The sequence below is a fragment of the Acipenser ruthenus genome, chromosome 12 (genome assembly GCF_902713425.1).
Source record: "Acipenser ruthenus chromosome 12, fAciRut3.2 maternal haplotype, whole genome shotgun sequence".
NCBI lineage: Eukaryota > Metazoa > Chordata > Actinopteri > Acipenseriformes > Acipenseridae > Acipenser > Acipenser ruthenus.
Window position 1 is genome coordinate 39,701,739 of NC_081200.1, and position 14,338 is coordinate 39,716,076.

A 14,338-nucleotide genomic window follows, 5' to 3' on the forward strand; every position below is an offset into this window, starting at 1 on the left:
CCGCCGATCTAGTGCGAGCGTGCAGACGTTGAGAAGACGTAACCAGTCTGTGTTTGTTATTTTTTTAAAGCCTTAAAGCGGTACGTTTTTTTTGTAGTGGAAGTAAAGCGATTATGTTCTACTATGCTGGAAAGAGTTTCTTATTTAAAATTTGGGATGGGATGTAAAATATTCGGGAATCCTGCATCGTGTTATTGAACTCAGCATCGGTTCAGTTGGTTATCGTTCGGAGTAATGCTAGTTTATAAACATGTGTTGTGTTTTGTTGGTTTTGTTAAATCTGCTTCCCATACGTCATTTTAGAACGATCTGTTTAGTTTATACTGCAGTGTTCTATTCTGTGCATGTCGCGGTTACCCGTGTTATCTGTGCATTTCCCATAGTTTACGATGGGTTATGAAGTTTTGTTGTGATGTATTCTACGGGCTTTACAATGCTTCCACGATGCTTAATTACACTTTGCTATGCTTTTAACTTGTGTGCAGGCTGTAAACATTACTTATCACAGTTGTGTAATATATTGTACAGTTTCATTTGTTTGTACTGCTGCAGAATGTATTACAGGGGCGGTGAAATACATTCCTTAACTGTAGGGCTTGATGCATTGCAGATTTATATCAATCCCTACTGTATTAATTAATTACATGAATCGCATTTCACTGTTCCCTGTGGTTTTAAACTAGTGAAATGAGAACACATACATACTGTACATTAACATACAAATCCATAACATACTGTACAATTAAACAACAATGTTTCAACATTCACTGAGATCCGGGGCCAGTGACTGCGCTCAACAGATTTTACTTTTTTCATTTTTTTTTCATTGTTTGTTTTAGGAAATCAAGCGGCATTATAACCTCATTACACTGGTTAGTTTATGCACACTTCTGTTTAGATTCTAACAGTACATATTGCACGTTTTAGTTATTTTTTCCCCTCATATTCCACCAGCTCCCTACTGCAGACATTCACAGATACACATGTCTTTGCCCTGTGCTCCTGAATTGCGTTGCTGTGTGTGTAATAAGTGTCTGTCTCTAGGGGGAGTGACTCTGTTGTCCTGGTATCCATGGAGAACATGTGACAAATCCTATCACTACCCCCTTTTTTAACGTGCAAGTCGTTTGTGTTTTATGTTCATATATAAGTTGCCTTCTTGCTGCTTTTCAGAGTTCCATTTGCCCTCCTGATCGCAGTACACAGTACAGGGTTATCTGATGTTGCATTGCAAACAGTCAGGCTTGACCTGCAAGATGGCGATCTGGTTGAACAGTCTCACTTTGTTGAGCTTGCAGCACATGGGTCAGTGTTGGATGTCATTAACAACACGCTGACTGTCTTCTCATTAGCATGGATTGGTACAGCTCAGGCAGCCCTTTAGGGCCATGCCTCTCTGGAGTTCGGAATAGTAAATCCATATGGGAGTCAGTGCAAAGTCGTCATTCACGGTATAGACAAACGTGTGTGTTTGTGCTTGTGTGTGCTATCGTATTTAATGTCTCATGCAGGCTTAGTGTAATGTTAACCAGTCTGCTGTTTCTACTGACCGTGTTTAAATTACAGCCCTGCCTCCCTCCCACAACCACAGATGAACTGGGACACACAGCTGAGCTCCATCCTCTCCACCACTGACAGCAGTATGGCTCGAATCCGGGTGAGTAGCAGGCTGTAATAGCCAGGCTGGCACACGTCCTCCACACAGCCAGATCTTCAACTGTGGTGCTTTTCCCCACGAAACGTTATAGCTGCACAATTTACAGAGTTTAACCGCAGCACAGTGTATGCATAGAGGTGTGCTGAGATGGGAACAGAGAGGCTTTTGTTGAGAGTGTGCGTCCCTGGAGTCTTCATAGAAGGGAATCTAGCTGCCTAAACCCAGTACAGTAAGTGCAAGAGATTGCAGGAATAGCTCCTGGACATCATTAACAATATGTGATCTCTAATATGGGTCAGTAAGGCAGTCCATTTCAATGTGCTTGTAGAAAACACAGAGTTTCAACTCTGTTCCATGATTTAAGTTGTTTTGCAGTAAATTCTTGTACCATAGCTCTGTGTTGTGATTGCTCTGTATCAACAGCAGGGGGCACTGTCTGGCACAGTATTGACCTGCCCACCTGAGTAATACACTGTAAGATTTTGCTGCTGGAGAAATCAGATATTGTTCTGGAGTCAGTGCTCTTTGATTGTCAACTTTATTACAAGAAAGCCAAGTAGAAACACATCTTAATCTTTTAAACGCTTTGCCAGTAAGGCAACTAGCCTAGATAGCTGCCTCAGTGAGTGAGTAACATTTTAAATACCTTGTTCTCTGTATTCACTCTATGTGTATTTACCCTGTATTGACTGGTGTTGCTTTCAGATGACATGTTAGTTTAATCATCTTCTCTTTTTGCAGGAGAGATTGAATGCGACAGGAAGCTTCTCGAAAGGTAATTTATTGGGACACTTGCCCCACGCTCTTCACATGCTAATACTGGGTATTAGGGTAAGCTTTTATAATGAAAACAAAACCTTTAAAATCAACTCTAATATATTGAAGCACCAGATTCCGGACTAGAGGGCATTATCTTCTTGTAGTTGACTGAAGGTAAGACTGTGCTGTACAGACCATGTGAACTAACAAGATAATGCCCTTTAGTCAGGGTTTTAGAAACTGTAACCATTACCTTTATTGCTGTTTTAAACATGCACATCTTTAAATTACAGATTTATTTCCCTTTTCAAAGTGCTTTCCTTTTGTTTTTTAAGCAAGACATTCTATTTGAATGTTCCACGACCATCTCCCTGAGCTAGTCCTTGCTAATGAAAAATTCACAGAGATTTTTAAATGAGCAATCCTTTTCCCCTGGGCACTCTGCGTCTCATTTCTGTGTGTTTGTGTTGCACTCAGATGAATTGGGTGACTCGCTGCACATGAAGAGCTTGCTGTATCAGGAGCCCTCCCCCTCGTACCTGGAGCCCCTGCCCCCCAGGATGGAGAGGGGGGATCTCACAGGGGTGCACACGCAGCTGCAGTCCCAGTCACAGGTGAGGACGACGTACTGCACAGTACCACTGGCTGCGTGTCTTACAACTCTTTATATGTCACATTGGAAAATGTTTTCCTGTAGAAAGGACCTTCACTAATTCCATGTTTTCAGTATTGCACTGTTTTATGATGTATTAGTCAGATTGCGAAAAAAAAGAGAGCACAAAATACAATGCAATACCATCCAATACCATACCTATTCAGTAGAAAGAGGTAGTAGGTTTCAGGTTTTAGGGCGCTAGTGGTATACCCCCTGACACAGACTGCTTTTAAACTACAGTGAAACCTGCTTTAACACCAGTGCATGCACTGGCATAGAGACACCTCTCTAAGCAGAGTGCAGCTGCTGCTCACACAGGCTTTAACGCAGACATGACTTGCAGTACACTTTAGTGATCACGCACTGCCCTTCACAGCGTGCTTGTGTTTGCTTGCCTCTCAGTGAAGGCGGGTTGGTTCATTTGAAGCCTGGCAGCCCCAGATACACTGCCTGTAATCACCCCAGCCTTTGAAACCTGGCGCTCATTGTGGCTGCCTGCCCCTGGGCTCTGTTAGACACGTAGAGCATGCCGCTGTCGGGGTGGGGTGGGGCGTAGTATATAACAAGGCTTTACTAAAGCGTCTTCTTTTTCAAGGCTGCCCCAAATGCATCAGGCTCCTAAAGGGAACTGGTTTACACAGACCCGGTCTTGGGTTTGCATGACTTATTTACATCTAGCACTGGTTTCACAGACCCCGATTTGCACTTATTACGTAGTCCCAAATTAGTGCTGATCAGGGTCTGTGGAACCATCTGTGAAAGTTTTAGGAGGGTTGTATTAGTGCTGAAAGTTCGGTTTTGTTCAGGGACACATTGACAGCATGTGAAAGGTAGCTGTGATGCACGGAGCCTGTTCATCGTGTTGTTCCTCCTCTCCTCTCCTCTCCCTCCAGGCGATCGAGTCCCTCACTCAGACGGTTCTGAAGTTGGAGAAGGACCGGGAGCTGCAGCAGCACCGCATACAGACACTAGAGGGTCAGGCCCCACGACTTCTATTGATCTCTTTCATTGTGTTTGCTTAGCTCAATTTAGAAATACTCAAAGAAACGTAATAAGTTCAACGACTGGCAGTCTTTCTCCATGTCTTCAATATTGAAATAAGACTCCTATTGCATAGCATTTTCACCCATTCCAGGTTTTAATATGAGCTTGATTAGCCCCGGTGTATAGGTAACAAGCTCAGGTGTGTCTTATTAAACTCATAGTGAAATGGAATGGTTAAAACTGTTGTGCAAAAGGTATTGGATCAAACTGCTATGCAATGGGAGTCTTATTGGCATCCCTGATGGTAGAGGTGCACTCCAGCCTCCCAGGTGGTAAAGCATGGCGGATCTCCTAATGGTGTGGGGGCTGATGTTGCAATTTATCAGTTAACCCTGCAGGATGTGTGAGTGGTGCTAGTCACAGCGGATCACGTAGGCATGGAAGAAGCCAAACTCAGAAACAAAGGTAAGACTGTTGCACATGCTCAGCTTCGCTGTGCTCTCCTGGGGTTGCAGAGGAGGTGCGCAGGTTGCGGACTCGCGGGGAGGAGGAGCAGCGCAGGAGCCCGGAGCGGCGGCTGGAGAGGAGAGTGGAGGAGTGGAAGAGGGAGGTGACCAGCGAGCTGTACAGCCTGAGAGCTCAGCTACAGAGAGAGGCAGAGAGAGCCGGCAGCCAGGGGCAGCAGGAGATACAGGACAGGTGAACCAAACAGAATTCAGAGCAGGGATGTTCAACGGTGGGCTCCAGAGCCAGCGACGGCTCATTGAGCTCCACGTTATCTTCTGAAGTATCCCGTTTCAGGGTTAATGGGTTTGAAAAGACTGCAGTTGCACTTTGTAGCCTTGGGTAGAGTCACAATGCAGCAACATTAATGTTAAATATCTGTGATCAGGCTGGCTGTAGAGGTGACGTCAAACCAGAAACAGAGTCCACAACAAGCAATGGTGGGGCTAAACTGAAACACTACACTAGTACTTTATTATAGCAATAAATAATAACAAGTATTGTGCTGGTTTATAAGCCAGCACGCGTAGCAATTGCTATTTCTTTTTATAATCTTTTTACCTCCTAACTCCACAATCGTTCTCCACTCTCGAACACCCTCCTCGTATGCATAAACTACAGATCTTTATAGTTGTGACCGAGGGACTAACTGGCTAACACAATTATCTGATTATCCCTCGGTCACGTTTTGCACAGGTTAAATAAGGATGCGTGACTGTCAGCTAATTAAATACTCAGTAGCTGATCAGTCACGCATTCCCACGAGGTAATTCTAAAATTAAACAATACTTCACGCTAACATGGCGAACGGCACCTTGCTGGTCAATAATAAAATACCAATACTGGCTTCTCGCCGTTATATACCATAAATCATAATAATAATAATATAATAAAACAAACAAAGCTGTGCACCAATATCCATAGGGGCTGGGCTCCCCGCCACACATCTACCATTTAATGCACACAAAACCACTGAAGCTGTGTCAGAGTGTCATGCTGTTTTGTGATATTTGACTTCTTTGATACGGTTCTATAAGAACTCCATGTCATCAGTGTGGCTCTTTTAGCCCAAGTGGTTGGACAACTGCAAGGGCAGATACAGGAGATGTGCTGTGTATTGCACAAATGTTTTTTTTAAAAAATTAAAACAATTAGTCTTTCAAAACCCTCCCTAAGCTACCAGCTGCTCTGCCCATGCCAACCAGACCCAGCAACATCTCGACAAGAATGAACTTGTGTGCCGAGGATCACACCCTGGATAACTGCAACATACAAGCTTTTCTTTCTTTCCCTTTGTTCTTTTTAGCAAGAAGCTGCTGCGTGAGGAGTGCGAGATGCTGAGGAGAGAGGTTGAGCACATTAAACTGCAGCTGAGTAAGTGACCCTCCACCTGTATCCGCTCACATCCACCCACAGAGGGCAGCTTCCTCATTAGAACGCTGCTTTCAGAGTGCGCAGCTTAATGCCTTCCGTACCTGTTGAAAACACTTTACAGAGCTGTTTAATTAGCAGCGTGGGGGGGACTGATGGAAGGGGAGTCATGCACTGCGGATGGGTTTTATATCACTTCAGGAGCTGTGCTTCCATTACACACACACACACACACACACACACACACACAGCGCAGCACCCTGATCCAGAATAGGTGCTCGCTTGTGCCTCGGATTCGAAGAAGGTTTGAATGAGAAAACATCTTACAAGGCAACTGAAAAGAGGCTCCTTCCAGGTGTTAGACACTTCATCCATGCTTATTTCAACAAGACCGTTTCCATTTGATGCTTAGTTTGGTTTGTCAGTGTCGCCCATGTGTTAATGCAGGATTCGCCAGCCATTCATTTGCAGCATTAGTCACACTTTAACTGTTTAACTGCTGAACAGCTTTCTTCTTTGAAGTTCTTTCCTGCTATTACCCTCAGGCTGCTTTTGTTTATTAGTATTTGGATAGCCACAGGAGATCCAATATACCCTTTTCAAAGAGAGTGGGCTGGCAACTTTCACCCACGTTGCAGTCAAATTATTCATCTCGGCATTCATCAAGAATAATGAGTAAACATCAGTGTGATTGCCTGGGGTGTGTAATCTCAGCTGTGTTCCAGGTGCAGCAGTCTTTGAACCGCCTGCACTGTTCACTGCAGGAGTACGTCATTCCTGATCATAGCTGTGTGCTGCATGTTAGTGTCCATGCTTCTTTTCAGATTGCTGTTAACAATGAAAGTCTGCTACTGTCCTGTAGTTCTGTGCACCAGGGCCCAGGTGGTCTATTTTGATAATGTAAAGAGCATTGAATAAATACCTCCACTCTTCAGCTCTATAGTAACCCTACTGTTGTTTACTTACTGCAGGTCTGCGATACAGCAGGGTTACAAGCTTAAGGTTCAGCACTACTAAGATCCAACGATCCATCAAAAATGCTCTACAGTTCTAACAAACATTTTGACGAGGAGTCTTGATCAATGTATTTCTGTATGTTCTTGTGTGCTGTTTAGATCATATATTGCTATATTCTGTGTAGACCATATGTTATTATATAAGTTAGGGGGATGCATCAAAGCCTTTTGCTCTCAGTGTTGCTCTCAGTCCGGTGAAAGGTGTTTCAGAGCTCTTTGAATGTCCTGACCCTCACTTCGCTTTCCCAAGGGAGGCAGGAGGAAGAGCTTTTGAACAAGATTTCTGAAACCAGGGAGATGAAACGATCGCAGGAGAGGAACAGCAAGGTAAGTGTCCTGTAGGGATGACTCATGTCCAGCTGAGCATCGCTGCTTCTCTGGGGCGGTGGGTGGGGGGGGGGGGGGAAGGGGTTTTAATAGCAAGGGGTGAGGTGTGCTTCAAATAAATCAATGCAATAAAGTGGGAACAAAACTGGTCTAGCCGTTGTACCACAGCACTTGTGAGATGTCTTGATCTTTAAGATCTTTTACATATATTTAAAGAGGGGATGATTAGCTATTCAGGGATACCAAGATATTTAGTAAATAAGGTGCCTGAGACCATAAGACATTTTCTAAACTTGCAGCTCCAGTAAGTATCTTCAATATTGGAGCAATATAATCCAGAACCATTTATAATGATTGCAAACACCATACAATAGTAAGGGATATATACTGTATGCAGGACAGGGCAAAAGCAGCAGTGGGGCGGGGGGCGTCCAAACCTAACCCCTTTTCGACCAGGCTGATTTCTCTCTTTCTCTCAGACCCTGGAAGGGCTGACAGATGGGTATCGGTCTCACTCCGTAGACCTGAATAAAGTGCTCTCCAGTCACCACTACACTGAGCAGGAGTTCAAACACATCAGGTACAGCAGGGGAGGGACAACACTCGCAATCTTATCCCCAATGTTTTAAGTACAGCTGTGTTCTAATTTAACATTTTTTAAAGAACTGTCTGTGCCACTTTGTGTGTGTGTGTGTGTGTGTGTGTGTGATTGTTATAGACTTGCTTCTTTCAGGTTTAAACTTAGTTCACAGTTCTTTGCCTTTCTAACGCAATTACTGGTATTATGAATGGTAGCTTTTTCCTGATAAGCACATCAGTCTTTGTATTGCTTTTAGCCAGCTTCTTGTCTAGCCCTCTCTGTGTGATCTCAGCGGTCTCGGCTCTTCAGAAAGACAGCACTGCAGTGCTCAATCTACGAGTTAAAACACGAGAGCCTCTGCACACCTACGAGTTAAAACACTAGACCACACTGCCTCCCAGTCCCTCAGCTCAGACCACTAGACCACACTGCCTCCCAGTCCCTCAGCTCAGACCACTAGACCACACTGCCTCCCAGTCCCTCAGCTCAGACCACTAGACCACACTGCCTCCCAGTCCCTCAGCTCAGACCACTAGACCACACTGCCTCCCAGTCCCTCAGCTCAGACAACTAGACCACACTGCCTCCCAGTCCCTCAGCTCAGACCACTAGACCACACTGCCTCCCAGTCCCTCAGCTCAGACAACTAGACCACACTGCCTCCCAGTCCCTCAGCTCAGACCACTAGACCACACTGCCTCCCAGTCCCTCAGCTCAGACCACTAGACCACACTGCCTCCCAGTCCCTCAGCTCAGACAACTAGACCACACTGCCTCCCAGTCCCTCAGCTCAGACCACTAGACCACACTGCCTCCCAGTCCCTCAGCTCAGACCACTAGAACACACTGCCTCCCAGTCCCTCAGCTCAGACCTCTAGACCACACTGCCTCTCAGTCCCTCTGCTCAGACCACTAGACCACGCCCCATGCACTTGCCCAGCTCTCACCTCTGAAGCTCCAGTGTGCTTCCTTGTGTTCACAGATCAACAGTCATGGATCTGAAGGGAGAAGTGAGAAGCCTGAAGCGGAGTGTCGGCAGACTGGATCAGAGCAGCATGCTGACAACGAGGACGGGTAAGACAAAGAGCCGGGCACTTCTCTGGATCAGCATGTGTGCTGTGTATCCAATGCGTGTCGCACTTTCATTTTTACATGCGCACATACTGTGGATGTGAAGGTCGTGGTGATTTACTTGTTCATACTGATTGCTCTAATTTGGTAGTCACAGCTGTGGTGGGGGGAATGTAACTGGTTAGGCATGCTTGTTTTAATGTATCTGAGAGCTCCCCTGAGGTATTGTCTATAGTGCTGTTCTGCACATTGTAGATGAAGCACTCCTTCTATTTACTGTGCCTCGGGTCCCAAGTTTCTTACTCTTGAAAAGTTCAGGACGCTGTTCTGATTGAATGCATAGACCACATGTGAATAGATCACTTGGAAGCTGTTCCTACATGGTAGATTATGAAATAAATGGAAACAAATAACTTTTTGACTGTATCGTAATTCATTGACCAAATCGACCTATAATAAATGTTATTTTTCCCCTGCTGCACCTCTGCTCAGCGTCTCTCCCTCCCGCAGGACTCAGTAGCAGCCGTGTTCAAGGCAGCCACAGGACCCGGCGAGCGGCCGAGCCCCATCCTGAGACGCTAGACCGGGACTCCGACCTGGAGCTCAGCCCCAGCCCCAGCCCCAGCCCCAGCCCCAGCCCCAGCCCCAGCCTGGGGGACATCAGCTCTGACGACCTGTCCTCCCTCCCGGACCTGCACAGCCGAGCGCCCTGCACAGCAGGTACAGCACCACACAGCTGCAGCTTTTTCATTAAGCCCACGTTGGTTATATAAAATTCTGCCTCCCACTCCCTCGGTTCTAACCACTAGACTCATGGAGATGAGGGATTTTCAAATCGTTTTATTCCATGGTGTAAATTACTTCAAACACCTGCACAAGTTACAAAACTAGAAAGTTCTTTCATAATCTTTGATGTCATTTACACTTTTGAGTGAAACAGTTTTCAACTTAATCTAGCCTAATATATATTTTTATAAGCTTGTAAATAACTTTAAAAGAAACTTGTTTAGCTGGCTAATTAATGGGTATCTCATTGTTAAAAGATAAATATTTATTTATGTGTTTAGTTGGTTTTTTTTTGCCAAGGTGGCCAGTATACAGTAACAGAACGAGAGCATTATTTGAAGCGCTGCTGTGCTGTAGAGTAGATTGGCTGGGATTGAGAATGCTGCTGCTATAAAATGATGTCTTGCGTCAAAACGTGTACCGGCATATATCTTTTGATAATTGCCTTGGATTTTCAAGGGCTGCAACACTGTTTACATTAAGATCAGTCATTGTTCGGCTCACAGGACTGCCAAACCCACCTTTGATGTGCGTCCAAACGCAGTGTGGGTGAGAGCTTGCCTTCATTCCCCCAGGGGCCTTCACAAAGCTTACTCAGCTCTGCAATTAGAGCAATCACTAAATGACTGCCTGTGCTAACTAGTGGCAGTAAGTGGGTTATGGCTTCCCCTTATTCCCTTCTTTTTTTAATGAAACCTTGACCGTGAACCAGAAGCCCTACATGGTATTTTATTTTATTTTTTACATTAAAACAGTAGGGAGAATAAATTGTCCTAAGTGAAGCCTTTCATTATGAAAACATGTTAATAGTGCTTGTGAAGACTGTTTGTTTTTATTAGAAGCTAGACACACATACACAGACACGCATATACAATGTTTGAAGGTTTTCCTGAGTTTTAAGAACACACAATTATAAAAATGAATGTTTTATTGGCTCTTTGTGGAGGTTTACTGCTTACCCCAGCACTGCCCCAAGCTTGTTAAGCTGTGTGTTTCCTGCCTGTAAAACTCCTGTGCCAATTCAAACAGACAGCTAGCTTTATTCTCTTCTGTGAGAAATTCAGACTGGTGAATCAACAGCTGCTCTAAATGCTGACATCGCCTGACGGTTCTTTGACAAATATTAGAAAAATCGAACCAGCACTGCTTGAAATGTAGTATTAAATGCGTAACAAAGTACACCACAGGTATAGTTTGTGGAATCCAGTTGTGTGTGTGTGTAATGTTATTTAATTTTTTTTTTTAATAGTTACCTAAAATTCCTGTTTGATTTTTTTCCAGAGTCCAAGTATGCCACCGGACTAAGTTCTGAGCTGGAAGGAAGTGACATCGGTGAAACGGGAAGTGACCTGGAAGATGACGGTGATGTCGCCAGCTTTGCTGCCCACCTGGACGAGTTATCAGACAGCCCTTGTGAACTTAACCTCAGTGACCTTTAGCCTCCCATTGACATGACTTGAGTCTCAGAGGACAATGTGGAGCGGCTTCACAACTCCATGCAGCAGGACTGATGTTCCAGCTTGAAGGATCTGTTTATTTTGACTGGGGGGTTAGGGTCTGTGTAGGTGCTTGTGAGGGAGGTGGTCCAGGCACCGCACCTCATGACTGCTCACGTCCTGTCTCCGTGCTCACAGAGAGCTGGGGTGGTGCCTTATTTTGGTGTATTTTCACAGCAAAACATAGGATAGAGATTAAAGGCAGCCTTCACACACACTGAGTCACTTCAGAAACAGTCCCTGGAATAGATAGTCCATTGTGTCCCTTGTCATGCGGCATTTTATTTGAGCTGCTGGCATGTTCTGTTCTGTTTTTAGTTTTTTGCTTTTTTTTTCCTGTAAGGGGGGACCCAATGAAAAACTAAAATAAAAACAGAAGCACAGCCATGTGGTGTTTGCCTGTTTATTTTTTATGCTTCACCCCCCTTCCTTTCCCCTCGATTCTGCAGTTCTGAAACTCAAAAACACTCGAAACGCGACTCGCCCTCACTGCCGTACGATAATGAGTGCTCTGTTTTTGTTTTTTTTCTCATGTTTTCAATTGTGATTGTAAATGAAGTGAATTGCAATCTCATGGTTTAAACATATGTTCAATGGGCAGTATTCAGGTAGTGTAGACAGCATCCAGTGGTACATCATCCTAACTTATACAGCTAGTTTTACAAACCCCAATTAGCACTAAACTTCAACTTAGGTAGTCCAATATTAAGATGAGTCTGTGAAACCAGTCAATAATTTTCTGGCACATCTGCTAACAGTGTTCTCTGGTAAATAATGCTCGCATTTTAAATGGTAAGAGGTCATTGTCTCTGTTAAACTCTGCACAGCTATGCAAGTGCACCACTCTCTCTCGTGGTTTATATCATTAGAAACTTTCCTTCTCAAATTTGCATCCAAGTCCTCGGGACACTCAACCCAGCCATTGTCTCGGACTGCTGCTTCCTCCACGCCTTGGGTGCAGATCTGCATCTAAAACAACTTGGATTCTCTTCATGTCCTGCCCGAGCGTTCCCAAAAAAATGAGTTTTTTGGCATGGAGTTAAGATCATTGTCCTGGCATGAGTTAGATTTGTTTGCTGTTTCTTTTATACAATTGTAATTAAAATAACAATGTTGCTTTATGTTACTTGCCAGAATGCACCAGAACATTTATATTTAAAAAAAGTCAACATCAGCTTAGTGGTGGATGGGACATCTGGGCCAATGGCATATGTGCCAGTCTCTGCTATAGGGGTCCAGAAAAGTGTCCAATGCAATATACAAACATAGCCTTTATTTTGTCTCTGGCAAAAGCTAACTACATTTAATTGAGGTGAGGAGAAGTATGATCAAATACTGTACAACAAGCAGATTCAGAAAAACATGTTTAAACCAGTATCTTTGAAATTGTGAAACAGGCAGTTCAACTTCGGTCAAATCATTCTTGGCATTCATACCATCTACAATGGAGGAATCTGTTTTCTTACTCAGAATGTGGTTGGTAATGAAAAGTTACTTTGGACAGACATTTGATTTCTTTCTTGATACCTGAATAGCAGAGAATGCCACGTGGCAGGTTTGTACAGATGTAAAATAGAACCGGATTGTATTGCAGTGTGAACCCAGTCTGCTTCTTGTCCTCATGCACAGTACAGTAGCATCTCTGATGCAATACTGTGCATTTAAGGGCCCCCTGGAAAGCGAGCTGTGAGGGTTTTTACATTTGAATCTCAACACATTCTTATTCAAGGAAACAACAAACCAACAGTTGTCCATTAACTGCAGGAGGTCTCTATTAGGCCTGGCAGCAAATCCAATAAGCGATACCTAATCAGATTCAGATGGCTTTAAATGAATAAACAGCAGTGTATACAGTTTCTGTGCTGCCAGTGAATATCGTCCCATCTGTAGCACAGTGTGTGCCATCTCCTCATCACTGCTCACCACCATGATACATACCGTATATTCATGCAAATAGACAGATGGGCTCATCCTTGGGGACACACTGTCTTCCATCAACATGCAGTTAATCCTTTGCTCTCATACAATATACAAGCCTATGGGTCTGTCTGAGTACATCCCCCCTACAGCTGAAGGGAAGTGTACACGCAAGACTAACGATGCTTCTAAACCTGCTTTACTATAAACTGCTATAGTAAATTGAGACAGTAACGTTGATAAAGCATTGCCAAGGTTTTAGTTTTTATGTTTTTTCTTTCGTTATTGCATTCTCTTATTAATACTTGTCAATGTTTTTATTCATGTGATGCGCTTTGCTTAAATTTTTATTGTGAAAGGCACTATATTAAAAATAAATAATATTATTTCTGGTAGAATTGTGTTTAACCTCACTTCTATTACATAAGCACATTTGCGAGAATATACATTACCGGTATATAAGTAACAAATCATATAGCTCTACCTGCATTATCAGAGTCTGAATAGAGGGCTGTAGGATTGTCCCTGTTAAATATTTAACAAGTACTTTCTGACAGCCCTTGGATTATTCATCATATGCACTCATCAGTTGCATTAGTGTGCATGTAGATTGTAATCATGCCTTTGACTGCCAGCTCCACAGAACTACACATTCCAGGCACATATAGTGAGGGGCTGACAGAGAAAGCAACAATACTATGAATACAGACATGATTACTGACAGCATCTGTCTGGCTTAAAGGTGGCCTCTAGCGCCTGTACTGTTTTAGAAATATTTAATACATATTCACCAAGGCTGTTTCTATGCTGGAAACACCCATTTCAACACCCGTTTCCTGTAACATTAATCAGCATTTAATCAACTTTAAATTCACTGAGTTTAAGTAAACTTAGTTAAGGTACTGCACCTGTGCAAAGCACTGACACAAGGGGAACAAATAATAATGACAAACAAAGCACTTTGGAACTTTAGAAAAAAAAAAAACTTCTGGTCTTTATTTTGGGACGTATGGGAGGCACAAATGCATGCTAGCCTCATTTCCCCCCCATATAAAACAACAATAAACATATACTGTATTTATGTATTATTTACTCCTTCAGAACTGCTCCAGGAGGTCACACAGTGAGCGGGGCCGCCTGCACCCTGAATAAACGTCACGGATTGGGGTTGCGTGTCCTGCCAGCACATTCCGGGTGGGCTGGTCTTGTTTTGCT

General features: G+C 43.8%; 1 protein-coding gene across 5 annotated transcripts; it reads left to right on the forward strand.

Annotated features, from left to right (window-relative positions):
- Positions 1-2: 2 nt before the first annotated feature.
- LOC117416671 (uncharacterized) lies at positions 3-13,480 on the forward strand. 5 transcript variants are annotated; one of them, XM_034027998.3, is made up of 12 exons: positions 3-80; positions 1,567-1,657; positions 2,399-2,432; positions 2,894-3,030; positions 3,965-4,046; positions 4,571-4,754; positions 5,866-5,933; positions 7,197-7,273; positions 7,753-7,853; positions 8,836-8,927; positions 9,417-9,644; positions 10,992-13,480. In XM_034027998.3, exons 2-12 carry the CDS (start codon positions 1,592-1,594, stop codon positions 11,147-11,149), a joined length of 1,227 nt encoding a protein of 408 aa, XP_033883889.2. In that variant the 5' UTR covers positions 3-80; positions 1,567-1,591; the 3' UTR covers positions 11,150-13,480. The 5 variants fall into 5 exon arrangements, with proteins under 5 accessions (XP_033883889.2, XP_033883890.2, XP_033883885.2 ...); XM_034027999.3 differs by having other exon boundaries at positions 4-80; positions 1,592-1,657; XM_034027994.3 differs by lacking the exon at positions 3-80 and adding an exon at positions 93-1,451.
- Positions 13,481-14,338: the final 858 nt, after the last annotated feature.